A 25,907-nucleotide genomic window follows, 5' to 3' on the forward strand; every position below is an offset into this window, starting at 1 on the left:
CTGGAAACTGAAAGAGAAAACAAAATGGAGAATGAGAACTGGAGAAAGAGAGACAAGCAGATAGAGAGAGAAAATGAGCTTTCAATAAATATGATTTCTAAGCCTGAAATATTTCCAGTGACCATTTAGAAATTCACTTTAATGTTAATTAAAATAGAAGAATACCTCAGAATATCTTGGATGTTTCATAACAGATTGAGAAGTCAATAAAATTTTCTCCTCTAATATTCTTTTAAGGAAAGTCTCAAGTAAGCTTTGGTAATCTATACAATTGATGATTCAAAGGAGAAAAAAAAAAAGCTTTGTTAACCAGGCCTGAATAGATATGACAAATAATAGATCATCTTTTTTTTAGTCATTTTGTATTGTCATTTATCGAACAGTTCCTGCTTCAACCCCACTATTTCTTTTAATAAGGAATGATTAGAAAGTTTTTGAAAGTTTAATGGTAACTGATAGATAGAAAGAATTTGATAAATAGGTATTAGCCTGGTAAGGAAGTTTCCTTATATAATTTCCTATTGACATATTCTTTAAATCTAATTCGTTTTAGAAATTACTAACTTATCTGAGGCTTACTGACACTTTTATACAAATTTTTAAGGCTAAATGTTCAATAGCTTATCCTGAAAGCTAATTATGGCAGTCTAAATTGAAAGTGATGTTCAAATCTTTTCTAAGGATATGTTTTCTTCTAGATTTGAAGCACCAGAATTTCATTATTCTCTACCTGTGCAGATCACAATCATTTTTATAACTTAAGTAGACGGTCTTCCAGAATTGTTGTAGGGGAAAATATTACCCTCCTTCTGCCAAAGTGCTGATGAATCTTTATGAACTTGGCAATGTTGGTCCTCAGATGACAGAAACAATGCATCACTTGGCCTATGCTCAAAACCTTTCCAGCTTGATAAGACTTACCAGCACTTATTTAGGGGGCTACTCAGTCTTTAAGCAATCACGATACTTATCACACCATGATGAAGCATGACAATATCATGTCAGTGAGCCAGTTGCTGAAACAGAGATTAAGTCCAACTCTCAGTTATTCCCCATGACAAAAAGCAGGAAGAAACATGAGTACTGTAATTGAAATTCACAGATAATCAGAACATCTTTTTATCAACATTTTTAACCTCTTCTCTCCCTTGACTTAATTTTCTTTTCCAAAACTGCTTGTTAACAGAGAACTGAAATTCAAGATAATTGAGAAAGAAGCAAAATCAAATGACTGTCATCAACAAGATCAAACACCCAGATTAAATATATCATCAGATGAAGGAGGGAAAGACTAAATATTTGTGAGCAGAGGAATGGTACCATCAAACCTCTGTCTTAAAGAGTATTAACTTGTAAATGGGTGGGGAAAAATGATTTGAACATAGGAAAGACTGGAAGCCAAGAGACCAGCTACACAGCTATTTGTTCCTACCATCATTATGCCATGTTCCTGTCCTCCAAATTTCCCTTCTAACTTGAAACTCCACCTTTTACTTTGGTGAAAATTCATAACAACTTGCCCAATAGAAACCCATTACTTTAGTGTTATGATTATAATAGCAGATAGTTTGGAGAAGCAGATAAATGTTTTCAGGACCAAATAGTGCTTTAAGTTAAGAGCCAGAGACTGACAGGCTACAGTGAGGAAAGGAGGGGGTAAAACACTCCTGGATCTCAAAACCCCTCCCCCTCTAACTGTTTCTGCTTCAGTTGGTAATGAAGACAGGAATAGGATTCTTCTGGTAAGTTTGTCTTATGGCTGAAACCCCAATAGTGTTCCTTTTCATTAATTATATTCCTCTCAGGTCAGTTAGAGGAGATATAACAGCTAGTTATCTAACTGTTGAGGACAGAGGAGATCTTAAACTGGCAGCCAACAGGATTCAAACTAAATATACAGACTGAATTGTAAATATCTTCCAAATAATTATCAGGCACAGCTTTGAAGGTAAAAAGTTATATTAGGAATTAACAAGGAAAATTAGAGAAAGTTAATGAAGGTATTTGAATAAAGGAAAGGTGACCCTAAATTGTTAAATTGATGACCCTTCCCCCTCCTCACTGGAGGAGAGGAAGCATTTAACTAAAACTGGCTCTCTTGCTATTGATAAATATTTTACTCTCTAATCACTAAGTAATTATATAATTATATTAATGAAGAATAGTAATGACAAATAGGCTAACCCTATGAGTAGAAATCACTAGCTTATACTACAATGGTTTCTCAGGAGAAACCCCAAGTCAGGAGAATCAAGCAGAGTGTCTGCTTACATCCAATCCCACAAATTAACTGTCTCCAACCCTTCTCAACTGCCCCTCACCCAAAGTTCTCCAGGGGGGTCCCCTGGAATTCTGGGTGAGGCTCTCCCTCTACCTTTGCAGGGATTCCATGCTTTGCATCTGCACACAACATTAGTCCTTGGCCATGTTGTCCCATCTTTCTTCTGCTTTCTGTTTCTAACACTGGGAATAGCAGTTAAATCAATACCACCATTCCACTTCAAATTAATTTCCCTATGACTCCACTTATCAACCTTGTGACTTCCCCAATCTAAATACCCTTCTCTGGCTACCACTTCCCTCCCTGTGTTAACTTCCTTCATTAGGCAATAACTTCCTTGAAGGCAGGGACTGTCTTGGTTGTGCTGGCACTGTTATTTTTCAATCACATATGACTCTTTGTGATCTCATTTGGGGTTTTCCTGGCAAAGATACAGACAGTTTGCCATTGCCATTTTTGTGTCCAGCTCATTTTACAGATGAAGAAACTGAGACAGGGTTAAGAGATTTGCCTAAGGTCATGCAACTACTAAATATATGAGGTCAGATTTAAACTCAGAAAAATGAATCTTCTTGATTCCAGGACTGGTATTCTATCCACTGCATCACCTACTTGCCTTTGACAGGCACATAATAAGTGCTTAGTAAATGTTTTTTTCATTCATTCATTCTTTCATACTCATAATGCTTATTATGTCCTATAGGAATGGACAAAGAAACCAAAATAATATGACTCATTACCATGAGAATTAGCAAAGTAAAATATCAGGGATTAATGGTTTGGCAACCTGAAAGACATGTAGCCACTGAATCTAAATCATGAGTCAATAATCATATATTACATTGTGATACATAAAAAGAAAATTTAAAAAAGAAATCTCTTGTTATATTAGAAGAGGCAAAGCATCTGGGACTAAAGAAAGGAGTTCCTGGGTTCAAATCTGGCCTAAGACACTTCCCAGCTATGTTACCCTGGGCAAGTCACTTAATCCCCATTGCCTAGCCTTTACTATTCTTCTGCCTTGGAACCAATATACAGTGTTGGTTCTAAAATGGAAGGTAGGAACTCACCTGCACTCTTCCAAATTTCCTCCAACTTTAAAATAATGCCTCAAATTAAATTCTGTATTGGCAGAACCAAGAAAAGGTAAAGGTGAAACAATGTTTAAATCCAGGACAACATAGGAGGTTCGCAGAAAAGGTCTGTTACACCAGATTGTGGATTATCAAATCTTGAGGTAAGCATAAGCCCAACAATGCCAAGAGGTGGCAACTATTGTAGCAGCAGCAGCAGTTGTTTGAAGAGCTTTTAACCCATAGATAATAAGAAGATTATGGAACTAGTCAGAAAAAGATTACAAGGGATTCTTTGCTAGTCCTGGGTTCAGGACCTTTTTGCTTTACCCAAATACAGTTCTGGGGGAAGAGAAGCATCTAGAGGGGAGCAGGGGTCATAGTTATATGACAAAAGTTCTAGTATTTACAGGAGGAAAGCAGGAGACCAAGGTACCTTGCTGAATAAAAACCACAGCATAGCCAGGAGAGCAATAACCACACCTCTTCTTAGATCTTACCACTTTGGAAATAATGAAAACTTACAAATTCTCTGGAACTAGTTTGGAGAACAGCAGCATGAAAAAATATTAAGCTTGGCATAATGTTCTACTTATCCTAGAAGCAGAACCCCACTTAAAAAAAAAGTTTAAAGTAAAAAAAATAGGCTGGAAAAATGAATAAACAAATGAAAAAGAATTTTACCATAAAAGTTACTATGATGACAGGGAAGATTAAGATACCAACTCAGAAGACAATGTCCCAAAAACCCTAAAGGAAGCCTTAAGGAAAAATGTGAATTGGACACAAGCCTGACAAGAATTCCCTGAAGGGCTCAAAAAAGATTTAAAAAATCAAACAAGATAGGTAGAGGAAAAATTGAGAAAAGAAATGGGAGTGACAAGAAAATCTTGAAAAGAAAAACAATAATTTCCTAAAAGTGGCACAAAAAAATGCAAAGAAAATAACAACTTCGTAACCAGGATTATCTAAATGGTAAAATGTGATACAAAAAAGAACTCCTTGAAAAAGTAGAATTACCCAAATGGATAAATAAATTAAAGTTTTATTGAAGAAAATGATTTTAAAAAAATTACAATTAGACAAGTAGAAACTAATGATTCCATAAGGCACCAAGAAAGAACAAAATGAAGTTGAAATTTAAAAAAAATATAGAAGAAAATGTGAAATATCTCATTGGAAAAACAACTGATCAAGAAAATAGATCTAAGGGAGATAATTTAAGAATGATTAGACCACCTGAATGCCATGATAAAAAAAAAAAGCTAGAAATAATATTTCAAGAAATTATCAAGAATAACTGAACTCATATCCTAGAAACATAAGGTGAAGTAGAAATTGAAAGACTACTGCTCATCTATGGGAAGAGATACCAAAAGGAAAACTCTAACGTATATTAAAAGCAAATTCCAGAGCTCACAGGTCAACGAGAAAATATTCTAAGTAGCCAGAAATAATTCAAATACCATGGAGCCACAGTCAGGATCACACATGATTTAGTATCTTCCATACTAAAGGAGTAGAGGGCTCAGAATATGATATTTCATAAGACAAAGGAGATAGAATTATAATAGATGCAGAAGAATTGTTTGACAAAATATACTGCTTAAAAAAAGAAAACACTAGAAAGGATAGGAATAAATGGAGTTTTCCTTAAAATGATAAGTAATATCTTTTTGAAACTTCTAGAATTATCTGTAATGGAGATGAACCAAAAGCCTTCCCATTAAGATCATGGATGAAGCAAAGTGGCCCATTATCACCACTATATTCAATATTATATGAGAAATACCAGCTATAGTAATAAGGGAAGAAAAATCAAAGGAATTAGAATAAACAATGAGGAAATGAAACTATCATTTTTTGAAGATGCTATAATGGCATTCAGTTTTTAAAATTTGATGAAAAAAATTAATGGCTTTAGCAACATTGCCACAATAAAAAAGAAACCCACAAAAATAATTAGTATTTCTATATACTAACAACAAAGCCCAACAAGAAGAGATAGAAAAAGAAATTACATTTAAAATTACTGAAGACAATATAAAATATCTGGGAGTCTACCTTCCAAGACAAACCCACAATCTATATAAACACAATAACAAAACATTTTTCATATAATAAAGTCACATCTAAACATTTGGAAAAATATTAATTGCTCATTAATAGGCAATTGAATCAATGAAAAAAAGGTGGTAAAGGAAGGTACTCTGATAGTATCAGATCTCCACCTATGTTAGGAAGCAGCAATCAATTTTTTTTTAATATTAGTACTAGCTAAGAAATAGGATGGTAGATCAGTGGAATAGTTTGGTGCAAAATAAAAAGTAGAAAATCATCATAGTAACCTAGTGTTTGATAAAATCAAGGAGTCAAACTTTTGGTATAAGAACTATTTGACATAAATTTCTGGGAAAATTGGAAAGCATTTTGGTAGAAGCTAGTTACAGACCAACATTTCATAGCATATATCAAGATAGAACCAATATGGATGCATTATTTAGACATAAAAGGTGAAATCTTAAGCAAATTAGGGGAGCATGGAAAATTTTTCCTGTCAGATCTATGATAACCAAACAAAAGACAGAATATTAAAAGATGTAAAATGGATCATTTTAATTAAATTAAATTAATGCATATTAATTAATTAATTAATTAATTAACATTAAATTAAGAGTTTGCACAAACAAAACCAATGCAGTCAAGATAAGGAGAAAAGCATGAAACTTGATGAGGGGAGGAATTTTTTATATCATGCTTCTCTGAAAAAGTCTTCACTTCTCAGATGTGAGTCAAATTTGTAAGAATACAAAACATTTCTCAGTTTATAAATGGCCAAAAGATATGAACAGGAAGTTTTTAGACAAAGAAATCAAAGCTATCAATAATCATATACAAATGTTCTAAATCACTATTGATTAAAGAAACACAAATTAGAATAATTCTGAGGTACTAGCTCGTATCTATTGATTGACTAAAGTGACAGAAAAGGAAAATGATAAATATGGGAGGAGATATGGAAAAAGTAGAGCACTGATGGATTGCTGGTGGAGTTATGAAATGATCCAACCATTCTAGAGAGCAAATTTGAATAATATCCAAAGGGTTATAAAACTGTACAGTACCTTTGCTCCAGTAATACCACTACTAAGCATATTTTCCAAAAGAGATCGAGGAAAAATGAAAAGGACTTGTGCCTACAAAAATATTTATAGCTGTTCTTTTTGTGGTATTAAAGAATTGGAAACTGATGTGATTCCCATCAGTTGGGGAATGACTGAACAAATTATGGTATATGATTGTGATGAAATACTATTTTTTATGTCATAAGAAATGATAAGCTGAATGCTTTCAGAAAAACTTAGAAAGACACATGAACTGATTCAAAGTGAAAAGAACAGAACCAAGAGCAGTGTACACAATAAGAGTAATATCCTATCTTATGGTAATTAACTAATGACTAAGCTTTTCTTGAGCAATATAATGGTCCAAGATAATTCCTAAGAACTTATGATGAAAAGTATAATCCACTCCAGAGAAAGAACTGGTAGAATCTGAACAAAGATTGAACCATACTTTTTTTTGGTTTTCTTTATTTTTTAGGCTTTTTTTGGCTTGTATTTTCTTTTTTTTTTTCTTTTTTCTTTTTTTTTTTTTTTAGATTGGAAAATAATTTCAATTTATTGAAAATCCACCAGCTCTGTATTAGTCTGGAAACATTATGCAGCTTCTTCCTTAGCCACACAGTCCTTTTTGAGTGGTCCCATGAAAGCTTTCTTCTCCTCCACGGTCTGGAAGCGACCATGGCCAAATTTGGAGGTGGTATCAATAAACTTCAAGTCAATCTTCTCCAGGGCACGACGCTTGGTCTGTACCAGCAGAGACTTTCTCAGGGTGGTCCCAACAACACAACCTTTGAGCATGATAAAGTCATTGGCCACTTCACCATAGTGGACAAAGCCTCCCAGAGGGTTGATGCTCTTGTCAGACAGGTCATAATCAGTTGATGCGTTGTTTTTTATCAGCTTGCCATCCTTGATCTGGTAGCCCTGACCAATCTTATAGATCTTTTTGTTGATCTCAGTGCGGTGATGGTAGCCCTTCTGACCGGCTCGAGCCACAGAGAAGGCAACACGGGCAGGATGCCAAGCTCCAATACAGGCCACTTTACGCAGGCCTCTGTGAGTCTTTCGGGCAGCTTCTTTGTATGCCAGCGGCTGGTGACACCTTTGTAACCCTTGCCCTTGGTCACACCAATGACATCAATCATCTCATCTTGTCCAAATACGGTGGACACAGGCACCTGCTGTTCCAGCTTTTCACGGGCCCAGTCCAGTTTCTCAGATACACTACCACCGTTCACCTGGATCTCCATCAGGTGAGACTTCTTTTGTCTCAAAGGGAGCAAGCGCATCTGGGTGTGAGCAATGACTCAGATGACCTGGCAGTATTTCTTCATGCTATTGAAGTCTTTCTCCAGTTGCTTCTTGCCATCATCATCCTGCCATTTCTTGCAGTACTTGGTGAAAGCCTTCTTCTTGGACTTATGCCAGTTCTTATAGAATCGTCTCTTACACTCATCACTGATGTGCTCAGCAAAGATGGTTTTGAAGCTCCGGAGGCCTCTGGGGGTTTGTACGTAGCCTACAATACCCACAATGACCATGGGGGGTATCTCTACGATGGTGACAGCCTCAACAACTTCCTTCTTGTTCACCTTTGAGCCAGGTCTGTCCACCTCTCGAACTATGTGGGTCATGCCTGCCTTATAGCCCAGAAAGGCTGTCAGGTGGATAGGCTTGCTGGGATCATCTTTAGGGAAGCTCTTCACCTTTCCCCGGTGCCTGCTGCTTCGCTTTCGAGGCAAGAAGCCCAGAGACCCATGTCTGGGAGCAGAGAACTTCCGGTGAGACGTGATGCTAACGCCTCCGAGGCGAGCTGGAAGACTGTATTTTCTTTTGCAACATAACTAATTTGGAAATGTTTTGCATGACTTCACTTATATTATCTACATGTTTGCTTTTTCTACATTTCTAAATCTATATTGCTTGATTGTTCAAGGAGGCATGAGGGCAGAAATGGCAGGGAGAGAATTTGGAAATCAAACTTTTAAAAAATGAATCTTAAAAATATTTACATGTAATTGAGAAAAAATAAAGAGGAAAAATATGGAAGCAATAGGTAAAATGTCAAGGTAGAAAAAAGTCTATACTTTCAGAAGTAAGGAGGAGGAATAGGAAAAAGAGAAGAATATAAACTTGTTGAGACTAAGAATAATTTTTTGCCTTATTAATTGCATTTTATTGAATTGAATATAGAAGAGTTGCTGTGCTTTGCTAAGGTCTGGCATGTATCAGAAATTGAAATAGCTTTAGATAATCAGGCAGAGTGAGCAGGCATATAGGGCATAAGGGGACCAACTTGCACCCTTTATTGCCCATTGGAAATGAGGCCCATCCAACCACATATGGACAGATTCTATGAGCAGTAATCAACCTCCTCATTGATTATTGATCCCATGATCCCAGCACTAGAGTTGGCTGTGTTATTTCCAAGGCAGATGTCCTGAGGTTCACATTATTTCAGGCAGAATTTTCCATTTTTTCTTAAACATTCTTTATCAAGCTTACACCTTGCCTGCCATTATCTAACATTCTTCCCTCTATCTTCTCCTCTTGGGATTTTTGTGTGTCTTGCATAGCTTCATTGGCTCTGTCACAGGGTGGTCCTATCTGTGGAAGATTTCATTGTGGAGACCCAATCCTCTCAGTGTGTGCATTAACATGGAAAATTAGCAAAACAGGTCAGCTGAACCACAAATAGGGCATAAATCTCATCCTACAGGGTGTCTACAGCCAGCATCTAAAAGCAAGGAGGCCCCAAGTCTTTAGACTCCTAATCTTAAAAATGGTCTTTGTACTGCAGCTCTAGATATGAATGTGTTGACAGGAGGGAGAACAAGAGAACCAAGTGGGACATTGTTGTACAAAACCACCATCACAGCTCCGGGAAAGTCTGTTTACTTCAGTAGCTTTCCCTGGTGTGTCTATGTTTAAACTCTCCTGGGCTGTGTATGTCACTATAAAAATCTCAGTGCCTATGCTACAAGTTGTTTGAGGTCTTATTCACAGTATTCCAAAAGGATACCTAATGACTACTCTGTGCCTCAAGTTTAGAGATGTTTGCACTTCATGTTATTCTAATCTTAGTCAAATCAAAGAATCCTGGCAACTACCCATATTTGCCTTAGCAAGTAATAATTTTTTTAAAAAATTTTCCATACAATTTTTTCTATACAGAAATTTTTAATTTTTTTCAATACAATTCTTAATATTTATTTTCTGACATTTTACAATCCATCTTCTCTCCCTCCTTCCCACTTCTCTCTCTTCCAAGGAAGGTAATGTGATATAAGTTGAACATATATATTATCATATAATATACATTTACACATATTTCAATGTTTGTCAAGACACACACTGCTTATATTAGAGAAAAATTCATAGAGGAAATAAAGTGAAGAATAGTAGACTTCAATCTGTACTTGGAGTCTTTTTCTTTTCTATTTTTTCTATTGGTGGGCTTTTTTTTTTTTTTTTTTTTTTTTTTTTTTTTTTTTTACTATGAGTCCATTGGATTTGTCTTGAATCTTTGACTTGTTGATAATAGTTAAGTCATTCACTGTGGATCATCATACATTATTGTTGTTTTTGTGTACATCATTCTCTGGTTCTGCTTGCTTCACTTGGCATTGCATCACTTCATATAAGTTTTTTCAGGTTTTTTGCGATCATCTTGTTTGTCATTTATTATGGTATGAAAATATTCTATTACAATTATATACCACAAATTGTTCAACCATTCCCCAATTGATGGACATTTCCTTCAGTTTCTAGCTCTTTGCCACTGTTAGCTGGGTTTTTGGGAACCCCAAGTTTGACCCTATCCCCGGAGAACTTGAGGGAAGTCCCAGACTGACCCATTTCAGACTAAACAATAGACCTTAAAGTACTTAATGAATCCCACTTAGGGTGGAACTAGTAGATAGTCAAATGTTAAGTACCCTTGTGTTCTTAGTAGTTTCTCCCTTTCTATCAAAGTTCTCTCCCAGGTAGCCCAGCCCTAGGCTGGACCCTTTCCTTTTGTATCCATTATAAAGTGTCAACCTCTCCTTGATAAGCCTTTCTCAGACTTCTCATTTCCTTGTAACCAATCAATCATACTTCCCTGTCCTTAGTTCCCCCAAAAGTATATAAGTCCCCAAGTTCTATTATTCTTGGGAGAATCATCTCACATGGTGATTCTCACAGAGATACAGTTCCCAGAGTCCCAGAGCCCTTGGCTCTGTATGGTTTTTAGGAGCTTGACTCTGTGTGGCTGATGAATATTGAACACTATCTCTTTCCTGATTAAAGATTTGGTTTTGCTGACTATTTAAGTAGTTCTGTGTTTTTCCAGGTTGAAACCACCACAAAAAGGGCAGCCATAAATAGTTTTTCTATGAATATGTTTTTTTCCCCTCTCTTTAATTTCTTTAGGATACAGACTGAGTAGTGGTTTTTCTGGGTCAAAATGTATGCACAATTTTATGCCTCATTGGGCATTGTTCCACATTTCTCTCCAGAGTGGTTATATCAGTTCAAAGCTCCACCAACAATGTATTGATGTCCCAACTTTTCCATATTCCCTCCAACATTTATCATTTCCTTTTTTTTAGCATATTATTTTTCTAGTATCTTTATCACCTTCCTACATATCTTGCTCACTCTGCCTAGTAGAATCCCATACTAATCAGATGCCATTTCCCAAAATAGAACTTTCCTAATCTTCCCAGTTTTTAGAATTCTTCCTTCATATGAAACTTTTTTTGGTGTGAATTTTGTATACCTCCAATAACAAAATGTAAGCCCTTTGAGGGCAGGGCAGAAACTATTTCATTTTTGTCTTTGTATTGTCAACATTGGAATCTAGAAGTCCCCCAAAATGTAACCTAGTAAGACCCCCAGCTTACATAGCTTGAAGGTGAAAGCAGTTGTCACTACAGTTTCTCCCTTAGGGAAAGTCCAACTTCACTAGTCTCAGCATATCAAAAGACTTTAAAGTAGTTTAAGTGGGGATAACTAATCTGATCAAGTGTTAAGTATCTCTTTTGTCCTAGTGGTTTCTCCCCTTAGGCCAAAGTACTTTAGAGGTGGCCAAGTCTTTGGTTGGGTCTTTCCTTTTGTGTCCATTGTAAAGCATCAACCTCTCACTGTGATTCCTGCCTGGAACTCCTCATTTTCCTTTGTTACCATTGTAAAGCCAATCAACTATCCCTCTCATCCTTAGGCCCCATGTTCCCCAGGACAGGTATTTAAGCTTCCCAACTTTAATGGCTCCTTGGAATTGTCTAATCTAGTACAGTTGGTGTTCCCAGGGGTCAGTGACCACAGCAAGCAGAGTTCCAGTCCTCAGAACTCTGCATGGGTGTGTGGTGAGCAGCTGTACATGGAGGTCTAATGTAGCACTGTACCCCTTTCCTTAATTTAAGAGTTGTTTTTCTGACTATTTAATAGTCCATTGTTTTTCCTAGTTAACAGTATATTTATAGCTTAACTCATCATCTAGGACTTAGTAAACATTAATAAATGTCTTTAGCTGAGTGGATACCCCTTTATTGGAGGTCTTCAAGGAAAATCTGGTTAAACATGTATTGGGTATAGAATAAATTTTTTTTCATATATATGTTTAACTAGAAGATCTCTAAAGTCTCTTCTATTTCTGAAACTCTGGGATTCTCTAATCAATCTAATTTTCCCACCTTACTTTCCAAAGGGGAAAAATATTGGGGAATATTTCTTGGGAAGTGGCACTGGGTTTTGCTTCTTCTGTGCACCCTAAGAAAAAATCTGGAGAAAGGCACCTAATGCTCTCAGATTCCAAGCAATTTAATTCCTATCATTATAAAACTGTGAAAGTGAAAGATAACAGATGGAAAGTCCTAATGCCACATGAAGAATTGAAGTAAAACATATGCTAATAACAACAATCTGACTATGTGGACATCAAATTTTTAAGAAAGACTTGGAAGAAGTGTTTCATACTTGAAACAAACTGACCTCCTAGAATGTAGAATGTAATATTGGAAAGTAAAAAGACAGTACCTCCAGATAAACCCACAGAACTTATTCATATAAACCCAGAACAGAGGATCAGATGTAATCAGAGTAATGCTGAACTGAAAACCAATTGTATTTTGTGTCTTTGCATATTTGGGATTGAAAACAGAGTCTTGATAATAGTGATTTATTTATCACTGTTTATTTAATTCGACAACATTTTAAACAGGGAGACAGTGAGGTTTTTATGTCATTCAAAATACAGGAAAAAAAGCAAATGACAAGCTAAAAGAAATTCATCATTAAGGTCAGAACTAGGCAAGATAGGTAGGCTAAAAAATTGTCTTGCCTCTTTAGTTTACCTTTTGTTCCACCTCAAAATCATTTGCATGTCAAGTCAGAGAGGATTTCAGTACTGTTTAAGCCTAAACTCCTAGTTATACAGTGTGTATATCTTTGTTTGCTTATTGTCTCCTTCATTAGCCTGTTAACTCCTTGAAAACAAGAAATGTTTTTTGGCTTTTTAAAAAATATATATACCTACTGCTTAGCACTGTGGTTGGTTTAGAGTAGGTACTTACAATTTTTAAGGAAAGGTTTTGATCTCTACTCAGACAGAAAGATTAAAAAAGGAAAGCTATAATCTTAGACCAAGGAACATCTGCTTGGCTTTTGTTAGCTGGATGTAGTGGCTATAACAAAAGAGATTTCATAGACCACCTTTATGAGGAATAGGTTGTAGCCACTATTCCTTAGCATACTGAAGTTGAGTTGGTCTGCTTGGTTCTGAATGAGAGCAAGAAAGCTAGTATCAGAGAACAAGACTGAGCTGAGCATCACAGCCACCAGTGATGTGGCACCACACTAATAGAAAAGCAGGCCAAGCTAGAACAGCACAATGACATGATCACAAGCCATGGATATTCTGAAACATGCAGGTGTCACTCCTCAATCTATATGCACTGGTTACGTATGTTGTAAGGGTACACACATGTGCCTTCATATGTGATCCCATAATCTATGGGGCTTGTTTTTGTGTAAAAATGTATCCTAAGTTTATGAGGGAAGTGGTTTACTATAATTTTTCTTAGTATACCATTTCATTAAATGTTTTTGCTTGAAATGACTCTCTTGGGATGTCCAAAGGAAAAAGTAAACACTAATGAGAGCTTATGAGCTATGATTTTTGAGTATGTATATATCCACAGATACTTTGAGCCTAGGATAACTATTCTAGATGACTCATCTGTGAGAATAAGGTGCTCTGGTGTAAGGAATTAAATTTTATGCTTGGACTAAATATATAAGAATTCTAAAATAAAACTGTGGTCGCAAATTTTAAAATATTATAGCTCAAGTCAAATTGATTTTCAATAGTTTTATTTACAAGGAGGTAGGAAAAGTGAAAGTAGAGGAATGTAAAAGAAGGTAGAAAAAATGTCTGGCCCATCTCCCCAGTGTTGCTCTAGATCCTGGGTTAAGCCAGCCAGGGCTCATTAATCCCTCACCTGGAGGACTCAGTGGTAAATTAAACAAGGGTTCAACCCACATGGCCTCCTCCAAGAAAGGGAGGCCACTCCAGAACTAATCTCTCTAGAAGTCAGGAAAGGAGGGTCAGTTTTTCACTTACTCAAGCTGAAGCTCCAAAGGGAGAAGATCCAGGAGCAGTCTTACCAGAAGTAGTCCAAGATCTAGAGTCTCAGGTCCAAGTAGCTCCAAGCCGCAGTCCCCATCCAAGTTCCTCCAACCAAAAATTCAGGACCAAGACTCCTTGGACAGGAAGTTAATCACCGTTTAAAGTCCTTTCCTCCTGTCCCTTCCTCCACTTTATGGGGACCAATTGCAGTCCTTAAATTTGCTTAGCACTGCCCAGGGGGTGGTGAGTCACTTCTGGAGTTGTCACCCACTTTAGTAAGTGGCTTGAGGACCTTCCCTACTTAGTGTTAAGTAAGGATGTCTAGCTTTTGGTTGATTAAATTTAAAAGTAGGTAAGGGGAGAGGCAATCCCATCTTCACACTAGGTGCTATACAAAAGCTCAGCTCCCACAAAGAAAAAGATAAGAATATTACTGATTATAGTAAGGTGACAAAGAAGTTTCCTCAGTAAAGATTTAGTAATTTTTTTTCTACCTAGAGAAAAGTATTAGCTATTATAGTTTAAAATTACCAAAAGCAGGGGGAAATATTTAGAATAATATTCATTAAAGAAAATGCTATAAATAAAGGTACTAAAATTAGAGCTTGAGAAGATATATACTAACTCCGTATGTCAGTATACTTCCCATTACCTAAGAGCAGAATCTGTTATCAGAAGAACATGAAGATGTTAGCAATTTTTTAAATGTTGGCAAACTATCCAAAAGCCATCATACTTTCTCATCATTAACATGGGAAAGGAAGAAGGTCAAATAACATGAAGAATGTATGCATCATGAGCATGAACCAAATAACTTTTCCCACATTTTACTGAGTGCATGTTTATCATTAACATTTGACTAGAACTATTCAGCAAGGTGAAAGTACTGTGGGGAATTTCTTGAATGGAAAAAGTAACAGGCAACTATAATTATTTCCCCCAATTCTTTATTTCAGACAAAACTAAGGCACAGAAAGAATGAATGGTTTGCCCTTCATTATACAACTTTGTTATTCGGGCATTTCATTCATATCTGATTCTTTATGACCCCAATTTGGCATTTTCTTGGCAGATATTGTACTGATTTGCCATTTCCTTCTCCAGGTCATTTCATAGATGAGGAAGGTAAATTGGCTTAAGTGACTTGAGAAGTCACACAGTTAGTAATTATCTGAGGCTAGATTTGAACTCAGTAAGATGAGTCTTTCTGAGTCCAGTCCCAGGGTTCTATCTACCTGGCTGCCCCAACTAGTATTTGTCAGAAATGTATTTTAAGATAGGTCTCTGTTAATTCTAATGTTCTATTATGTCCTTCTGGCTTTTGATAATAGATAGGACATTACAAGACTCACTAGGAAGGTTAAAACTTTCTTCTACATGTGAGAGTTTTTCAGCCACATGAAGGTGTCCTTCTGTCAGGTTATGAAAACAATGAAGAAAGCCAACTGTCAAAATAAGAATCAGCCACAAGAAAACACAATTTTGAGCTGTGATATCTATTTGGCAGGTTCTGAACCACAGGCTCCTAAAGCTTTCCCTTTTCAAGAGTGGTCTTCACATTGGGACAAATATGAGAGGCAGGTGGAGAACAGTAGAAAGAGCTCTGAACCAGCCAGGAGACATGAATTTGAGACTTGGCTCTGCTGTTGGACCTTGAGGAAGTCATTATGCTTCAGTCTGATTTTTTCATTTGTAAAAGGAGACATCATTATACGGTAGAAAGAATGCTAGTTTTGGAGAATCCAAGTTTAAATCCTGGCTCTGTCAGCTATGATCTATGATCTTGGGTAAGGCACCTTTCCTAGGCCTCAGTTTCTTCATTTGAAAAATTAGGGGATTGGATTAAAGGACCTAAGAGCACCCATTCTACCCTTAAATCTAGGATCCTATGATAATAACATTTACATACCACCTGACCCACAGCATTGTTGAAAGGAAATTGCTTAGCAAACTGTAAAATGCTTTATAAGTATGAATAATTACCTGGATGAAAAGTGAAAATATAATCAATCATCCAGATATATCTAAATATCCAGATGTGTTGCCTCTTATAGACAAAACACAGCTTTGGATTGAATTGCAGCCCTGAATACTTTCATATACAAGGTACTGTACATAAAACTCACTCAGTTATAATCTAAAAGGAGGAATCTAGGAAATTAATGGGATGGTGGGAAAGAGGATTTTTTGAAGGTTAAACATTTTCTTTAAACATGACTAAGAATAAACCTAAACCTTTCCCGAAGATTGAATATGCTTGGGAACTCAGAGTTAAGTAGTCGTTGCCTCTTGACTTCCTGACTTCTACTTCAATTTCAACTGGGGTCTGAGATATTAAAATATTTGCCACAAAAAAATGTTCACATTGTTTCCTCCATCTGGCTGCAGTCAAAAAGCACCACAGACATGAGAGGAAATCTGAGCTCATAACATTTCACATGAACTGTTTCATGCAATTGGAATAGGGATGTGTTATTTCAAGGATATTACTGGGATGGGGGGGGGAATTTCAGTAAGGGGTTCCCTCACATAATCATAGACTTTGAAGTTAGAAGGGACCTCAGATGCCATCTTATTCGACTTATACCTGAACCTGAACCATCTCCATACCTTTTGGATCTATCATCTTTTTACCTACTGGCTCAGGTAGATTTTACTCTTTAGCCTTTTTTCTCATTTATCTTCTTTACCTCAAATTTTTCTGGAATGGATCACATAGTTGAACCAAACTGACTACTTACCCCTCTACATACATCTTTTAATATACCTTTCCTAACTTCTTCAAAAAATTGCCCTCACTCTCATTCCTACACTCTCTTACCTGCAATCTCTCTCTAAGTACCAGTTCTCTCTGCTTCCTACAGACATGTTCATGTCTTCACCATCATTAAAAATTCTCATCTGATCTTAGCATGCTTGCTAGCTATCATGCTATAGTGCTCTTCCCCTTTATGACTAAACTTCTTGAGAAAATCATCTGCATTTGATAATTCCTCTTCTCTTTTTATTCACATCTAAACCCTTTGTTAAATTGTACCCATCATGTCTATCTCTTCATGACCCTATTTTGGATTTTTTTGGCAAATATACTGGGATGGCTTTCCATTTTCTTCTCCATCTCATTTTACAGATGCAGAACTGAGGCAAGCAGGGTGAAGTGATTTATCCAAAGTCACTGGTTTTGTGAATATCTGCTACTGGATTGAGCTTATGAAAATTAGTGTTCCCAGTTACAGCCCAAGGCTCTATCCATTGCATTATGTAGCTGTCCCAAGTTCTTTTTCTATCTGGCTTCAGTCTCATCATTAACCTGACATTGTCTTCTCCAAAGTTACTAATGATCTCTTATTTGCTCATCTAATGGTCTCTCCTTGACACTCATTCTTCTTGTCATTTGAATAGCATTTGACAAATGTCTATGACCTTTTCTTCTTACGTACTCTCTCCTCTCAAGGTTGTCACAGAATTGTTCTCTCCTTGTTCTCTTTCTGTTTGATCAATCTTTCTTAACATACTTTTCTAGTTTTTTTTCCATGCATATCATATCCCTAATTATGGTTGCCCACTCAAGACTCCATCCTGAGTTGGCTTCTTTTTCATCCTTTTTTTTTATTCTTGATGATCTCATCAATTCTTATGAATCTAATTAATTTCTATGCAGATGATTCTCAGATCTCTATGTCTAATCTGGTTTTCCCCCTTAGCTACAGACATGTCTCTCTAATTGCCTTTAGACAGTTTGAACCAGATGCCTATTTGGCATCTCAAACTCAACATACACAAAACAGAACTAATTGTTTCCCAAAAAAATCTTCCTTCCCCCATTTTGAATGTTCTCTTTACTGCCAAGAACACTAACGTCATCCCAGTAACCCAAAGTGACAAATAGCATCATCTGTATATTCACACTATCATTCATACATTTCCTTCTCTCCACTCATAATTCCACAATGCTGTAAAGTCCTTTTGGCTGATCTCCCTGCACAAGTATCTCCTCACTCTAGGTTACCCTTTGTTTAGCTACTAAAGTGGTTTACCTGAATCATAGGTCTGATTAGGTCACTCACTGCCCTCCTCAATAAATTCTAGTGCTGTGTTGGTGAAACTATGGCATGTGTGCCGGGGGGGGGGGCTCTCTTACCCCTCTCCACATGTACCTGGAGACATTTCTCACATGACCCTCCCCTCTGCCCAGCATCCCAATGGGAGCACTTCCTCCCTCCCCTGTTTGGGGTAAGGTGAGGTGGGGGCTCGCATGTGTTATGATGGTTGCAGTTTGGTACTTGGTCTCTAAGGTCTCTAAAAGGTTTGCCATCACTGCTTTAGTAGCTTCCTAGCATCTCTAGGATCAAATCCTATTTGAGGCATTCAAAATTCATCATAATCTACCCTACACACACACACACACACACACACACACACACACACACACACACACACACACACACACACACACATTTACTCACTCACTCATGTATTCTGGCTTCCTTAATGTTTCTTGTTTAGATATTCCATCTCCTGATTCTGTATATATTCACTGGCTCTTCCCTATGCCTGGGATGGTCTTCTTCTTCACTGCTTTCTCCTGGCTTTCCTAGCTCCTTCGAGTGAAAGCTAAAATCCCTCATTCTATAAGATTTTTCTAGACACCCTTAATTCTAGTGCCTTCCCTCTATTTACCTCCACTTTATTGTGCATATATTTTATTTGTATATAATCTTTTAATGTTGTCCTCTTCATTAGACTGTGAGCTCCTTTAGAGTAGGGACTGACTTTCATCTTCACCTTCACTTTCACCTGGTGCTTAACTCAGTGTCTGAAATATAACAGGTTTTTAATAAATGTTTATTGTTTGCCTAACTTTACATACTTTACAATTCAATTACACTTACCTACTTGTAGTTCCTCAAACATGACTCTTTATCTCTGTACCTTACCTAGTCCAGAATGCTCAGTTCCCCTCATAGCTACTTCTCAGAATACCTGAATTTTTTTTAACACCTAGATCAATTCCAGTTTTCTAACATAGACATTTCCAGTCACTTCTAATATCTCTCCTTTCATATTACCTTATTTTTATTCTGTTTACTAAGTATAGGTATCTAGTTACTTATACATTGTCTTCATCTATTTCTTCTCCCATTAGAATGTATGTGTTTGGGGGCGGGGGGAAGGAAATGTTTTGCCTTTCTTTAAATACCCAATAGTAGTAGAATATCTGGTACATTGTAAGTAGTTTTTAATTGCTTTTTGAATGACTGATTTATTATTCTCTAAGTGTGACCCATAATTTCCTGGTTCCATGTGGTTAACCTATTGTCTTTATCTTAAATGACCTTTCCAAACATCTCTGCCTCTCAAAAATCTTCCAAGTCTTTCAAGGATTAGCTCAAATACCTTTTCAGTGTTGGAGACCCATGTTCAAATTCCAGCTACTACATTTACCAGTCCCAGGACTGTGTGGAAGTCACTTAGCCTATCAGAGCCTCTGATTCCTCATCTCTGAAATGGGGGGAATAATATTTACACTGTATACCTCATGAGATTATTGAGTGAGAAAAATATTTTATAACGTTTAAAGTGGTACAGTATGTATTATTATCATTGTTATCTTCCTCAGTCTTGTCATTTTCCAGGCCTATCTCCTATACTAATTAAAATTTGTGGAATATTGATGCAAAATTCATAGCTCTATTGAAAATCTCACTGTCTAAATTTCTATATGATATGAGTGACTTCAGTTTAGCTACCAGGCTAATTAAATGCCATTCAACAAATACTAAGAGGTAGTTATAATATAATGGAAAGGAAGACACATAAAGGGATACAAATGTTAGGTAACTGTCTTTCTATTTTAGTTGGTTCTATCAGAGTAAGGAAGTCCTGATTTCATGCCCCAACTCTGACATATACTGGCTGTTTGATCATAGGCTAATTATCTAATATCTCATTACCCTCCAGGCAACTCTAAGATTATAAATTTCAGAATAAGTGCCAATCTACATTGATAGAGAGAATATTCCCATTAGGAGTCATCTATACCAATTAAATCCTAGATATAAATTAAAATTTTTTTCAAGTGTCAGTTATCCTCACTTTTAAAGACATGCAACAAGAGACCCCAGGGAGAAAGAGAAAATTAGCATCCCAGAAACTATGATATCAGATTTGTCTTAAAGCATGTGTATTGTCATTATTTAATAAGCATTGTTAGGCCCATGGGACAATACCCTACACAAGAGGAATGGAATCCAGATGATAGAAAATGACATTTTGAGAAATCTCCCAATTAATTCAGAAAAAAACACATATGAATGCAAATCAATTAAATGTTCATAATCTAAACATTTAAAAAATTTTAAATATTTATGATTATATTATTTTAGGCAAATGTAAAACTTTTTACAGATGGCCACCTGAATAACCAAACCTATTCTCCTAGGCTTGACTGCTAGTAGCCTTAATATTTAGTATCTTTAATTCCTTCTACCCTTAATTTTTATTAGTTCTATTTAGAATGGCTGCTAAAACTCTCCTACGAACTTGGTGATGAAGCACATTTAAAATTTCAACTTGCTCATTCTGAGTAAGCTTTAATGGTTAATCCTCAGAGAATTCTCTTTGCTACTTTCCCATGTTCTCTAACCCCACTGCCCCACCTGTGCTGTGGCAGCTGTCACCACATGCCCTTTGTCTGAAAATCTTATGTAAACTTGAACCCTTAACTACTTTAGGCCTTCAAGGAGAATATATCCCACTTCACATTTGGGTCCACCAATTTTCATAGTGCATGATGGGACAGTGGGGGATGAGGGAGAATAAATGGGAATCTTCTAACTGAATTATTGTCTGACCATATACCCTTATATCCTATGCTTGTATCAATAAACCATTCTGACCCATCTTAGTGATGCTTTCTGTTATTCATCTGAATTCCACTCCAAATATGCAGGACACAATCTCTTTGCAACTCAGCAGATGATTTCATGAATTCCTGTGGTCAAAAATTCATTACCTGGTAGCCATTATTTTTATGATGAAAGTTAATTAGGCTGGTCCTCTGATAACAGTCCTTTGCCAAGCCCATGCTTCTTGAAGCCTTTCCAGTTTGGTAGGATCTGACAGAGATCTCTTGGTTATCATAGCCTTTGGAAGTTCAAACTCAAAGCTATGACATGCTTAGACCTCCAAAGAGGAATTTAGTGGAGTAGATAACAAACTCATCATTTCTCTCCATAAGACAAAATGGGCTCCTTTTTCCTTCTTCATTATTTCTGTCAAAAATATGTACAATACTTTTGGTTCTTTTTTCTTCAGTCTCAATATTTCAGGTGTCAACAATTATAGTCATTTCTTTATATGCAATATTTTCTAATCACTCTATAAGTATTTCATTTTGTGCAAGAGAATTCTTTACTCTATTATCTATTTTGAGTTAACACTAACTTAAGTACCCCCACTTACTAGACTGAAGACAAGATTAACTCTCCTTTGTCTACTTTTAAATTGAATCAACAAAAGATTGAACACCCTACTTAATACTAGGTGAGAAGCTAGCAAGGTACTTAGAAAATTCACACCCTTAGAAATTCAATCAATCAGGAAACTGTGAATGTTTTTAATGAGAACTTAACCTTCAAAAGGTGAGAAGTTTATTCTACAGACACTGCCCCCTGAGCAGTGCTAGACAATTTGGAAACTGTGATTGGCCCCTGTGAAGAGGGGAAGGGACAAGAACTCACCATAAAAGCAAGCCTCAAAATCCTTCCAGGCAGATTGTCTTTGAGAAAATAGTCTGAAGGGATTGTCATCTGGAAGTAGTCTTCTGGCTGGAGACTGAGGCTTGGGTCTTGTCTTGGAGCTCGGCTTCAACTTGGACTCTGACTCTTGGACTACTTTGTTGGCTGAGCAAAAAGCTGACTCCTTTCCTAGTTTCTGAAGAGTCTAGCTTCCATCTTGGAAGGCCACATGGTTACTAACTACCAGCCTTCCTGGTTGAGAGCTAATTAATCCCTGCCTGGATTAAGAAGACCCAGAGTAAAACATTTAGGTTGTCAGGAGAGATAACCTCTAACTTCTTCATATTTCTCTACTTTATTGTTTCTTCTCCATTTTGTAAATAAATTTCAGACTTGAGATATAATAAATATTGGTGACCATATAATTTCATATAATTATTATCCAACCATTAATTTTAACCCTTACAATTTATGGGACATCTACTATGTGTCTTTCATTACAGTGGATACTGAGGTTACAAAGGCAAAAACAAAATTATCCTTGCTGTTAAGGAATTTAAATTCTATTGGGGGAACTAATGATTATGCATAACTATAGGTATATATACATATATAATACAAAGTTATTAAATACAAATTAGTTAATGCAAATAAACAAAGCAGCTAAAACAAACTATGCTAGGAATTGGGGGTATTAGGAAAGGCTTCATGTAGACAATAGATCTTTAGCTGAGTTTTGAAAAAAGTAAAGGATTCTGTAGAACAAAAGTAAGGAGAGAATACATTCCAGGCATGAGAGATAACCAATGCCAAGACACAGAGACAGAAGAAAAGTATCTGTCTCTTAAATCCCTCCTGAGAGTCATATTTAGACAATATATATAACATATTGATGAGCATGGGAACATATTGATCATATGTGGGTATATACATATCTTAAACTAATTTCAATATATTATACTCTATGGATATGTCATGGAATGCTATAATCTCTGGGCAAATTAAAATTGTGGGTCACAAAGAGCAATGGAAAATGTATTTTTGGCACAAGCTGTAGAATATTAACAATGAATTGTATGCAAAAATTAATGTATCATACACATGCATACATAAAATGAGAGAGATGTAGGGTAGGAAAGACAGATGGGATTATCATTTAATTAAAACAAGAATACACCTTACATTGATATCTACATTACATCAAGATACCTAAAGGAAGGGCCCCAGCATATTGGATGGCAGTTTATGAAAATTTTAGGTAAAAGAGAACAAGAGTCTAACAATGAAATAAATAACCTGATTGGTTTCATATCTGCACATTTGAAAGGACTAATATCAATAAGACCATGGATCCATCAAATTATGAAATAATGATAAAATTATTCTAGGTTTCCAAGGATCTATCATTTTACAGAAATATTTCCTCCAATGATACAGCGTGCAACATATCCATGCTTTCTCATCGCAGTCCATGTTTTCTATTAAATTCCTAGAACAACTTATCCATTGTGCTGGAGGGTTTCCTCTAAGTCTTTTTAAACATTTTAACATGACATAATGTAATTTTAACATAATAGCAATATTGTTATTGCTGCTGGATTTTTTAAAACAATAATGTTTCTATTATTAGGTCAAAGTACATAGTACCTCAAAGGAGTATAACTTTAAGTCTATTGTTTTTCCTTTATATAATTCCATAGCTAAAAATTATGCCCTGGGAATCAGGATGTTAAGGAAGTTGAACAAGTTACTAGAAAGAGTAGATAAGCATGAACTGAATCTGTAAAAGTAGCTGGTTACTTGTATAAGAGCAATGTCAAATACAAAGTCTGAGGATGAGTTATGGTTAATGGTAAATATTAAATACAACCAGATGAATTGGGTTGGAGGAAGGGTGCACTGTTAGGGACAAGAGGAAGATAAAAAAGGGGATAAGAATCATTTCAGTAGTGAATACTATGACTATAATGGACTTACGAAGAGAAAGAAAAACTACTTAGCTTTCATTTCACTTCTATTTTCTTTATGAAGGAGAATGGCTTTTAGGTTGATAAGAGTAGAACATAAGTGGTTTACAGACATACAGCAAAACTAAGAAGATTTTAAGAGCGCACCCACTCACAATGATAACTTAAAGTGGTCAAACCTGGATGTACTCTATGTTCAGAATACTCAAAAAACTAATAGATCACTAAAAATTCAGTATTGATTCATAAAAAAAATAGGTGATAATGGGGCCAACTGGGTGACTCAGTAGTTTGAAAGCCAAGCCTAGAGACAGTAGATCATGGATTCAAATTTGGCCTCAGAACATTCCCTATATTTGTGACCCTCATGGGCAAGTTACTTAACTCCCACTGAGTAACTTTTGCTGCTCTTCAGTCTTGGAACCAATACACAGTACTGATTCTAAAGCAGAAGGTAAGGGTTAAAAAAATAGGTAATACCAGATTAACAATATGTCTTATTTTGACAGAGCTATTAGACTGCAAATTAGAAAAAATGTCATAGGAATAGAATAATCATATCTCAATAAAACATTTAAAACAATCTTTCAGAATATCCTTGTAGACAAAATGGAGAATTATAGTCAATTAGATTTATAATGACTTTGGATAATGTGCCAGACAACTCCACCAACTACTAATTAACTGCCACCTATAGGGCAGGCAAATCAGCCTGATTGAAGCAGTTGTATCCCCTCCCAAATCCATAAACTATTTCAGAATATCCTTGTGCACAAGATGGAGAGATGTAGTCAATTAATTAAACTCAGAATGACCTTGATCAAAAAGAAAAAGATTAACCTGTTGGACCAAAAGTAAGTCTCTTGTGGAATGCCCAAGAGATCTGTCTTTGATCTTGTGTTGTTTAACCCATTTATTGATGATTTGGGTGAATGGCTAGATGGTATGCTTATCGAATTTGAAGATGACAAGTAACTGGGATGGACTGCTAATAAAATAAATGATAGATAAGATCCAAAATTTGTCAACCAGTTATAATTATTAGTTACTTAGCAAGATGAAATTAGGTAGGGATAAATCTCAAGTTTCATACTTGGGGGCCAAAATATTATCTTCATAAACATCTAGTCATGGGGCAATTAGGTGGCTCAATGGATAGAAAACCAGGCCTAGAGATAGGAGGTTCTGGGTTTAAATCTGACCTTAGACAATTCCTAGCTGTATGACTCAGGGCAATCTACTTAACCTCAATTGTGTAACCTTTACAACTCTTCTGCCTTGGAACCAATACTCAATAGGGTGTAAAAAAATATCCATGGAAGTCATTGTTCAATAATGTCCAAAAACATTTTGCATTTTTAGTAGATTGCTAGCTCAAACCAAGAAAACTCCATGACATGATATTAGACTTTAAGTTGCATAAAAGCATAGGGTCCAGAGAGAAGAAAATGAGAGGCCCATTGTATGCTGTTCCAGTCAAAGACACATCAAATACACTATTTATGAGTCAGAGTACTGCATTTTGTAAGGACATTGACAAGTTGGAGGAGGATAATAAGAAGATGGGATGTCCTGGATCACTTGAAGGAACTAGATATGCTTGGCGTAGAGAAGATGTTTCCCTAGAGAAGAGCAACATATACTGTCTCAAAATGCTTAAAAGACTGCCTTATGAGAGAGGTATTAGACCTGTTTTTCTTGCCCCCAGAGAACATAAATGAGCAATGAATGCATAGCGCAGAGATAGATTTTGGCTTTTTATGAGGAAAAACTTCCTAAGAATAACAGCTGTCCAAAAATTGGATTGCCCCAGGATGTAATGAGTTTCCTAATGCTGAAACTATTGAAGCAAAGACTAGGGATACTTTAGAGAATGCTTCTATTTGGGTATTTATTGAACTTATTGGCCTTTTGATGCTTCATTCTATTCAAAAAGGCTAGTAATACTCTATAACTGCTGGAAAATAGCAATTCCAGTTACTCATATTTCAGGTTTTCACGCAATGTCCCTCATTTCTGGCCTGAGAACTTTTGAATTCTTTAGGTATCTGTAGTTTAACAAATTCAATCCGAACAGTTCAAGAGTAGATCATTTTCATATTGGAGGCAAAGG

General features: G+C 36.2%; 1 protein-coding gene across 1 annotated transcript in view; it reads right to left on the minus strand.

Moving 5' to 3' along the window:
• Nucleotides 1-7,013: 7,013 nt before the first annotated feature.
• Nucleotides 7,014-25,907, minus strand: part of LOC123252291 (60S ribosomal protein L3-like) — a 42,605-nt gene continuing 23,711 nt past the window's right edge. The window contains 2 exon segments of the mRNA XM_044681665.1: nt 7,014-7,546; nt 7,549-8,309. Of these exon segments, the coding sequence (XP_044537600.1) occupies nt 7,074-7,546; nt 7,549-8,309 (1,234 nt within the window). The 3' untranslated portion in view covers nt 7,014-7,073.

This window comes from Gracilinanus agilis, chromosome 6 (genome assembly GCF_016433145.1).
Source record: "Gracilinanus agilis isolate LMUSP501 chromosome 6, AgileGrace, whole genome shotgun sequence".
Classification (NCBI taxonomy): Eukaryota; Metazoa; Chordata; class Mammalia; order Didelphimorphia; family Didelphidae; genus Gracilinanus; species Gracilinanus agilis.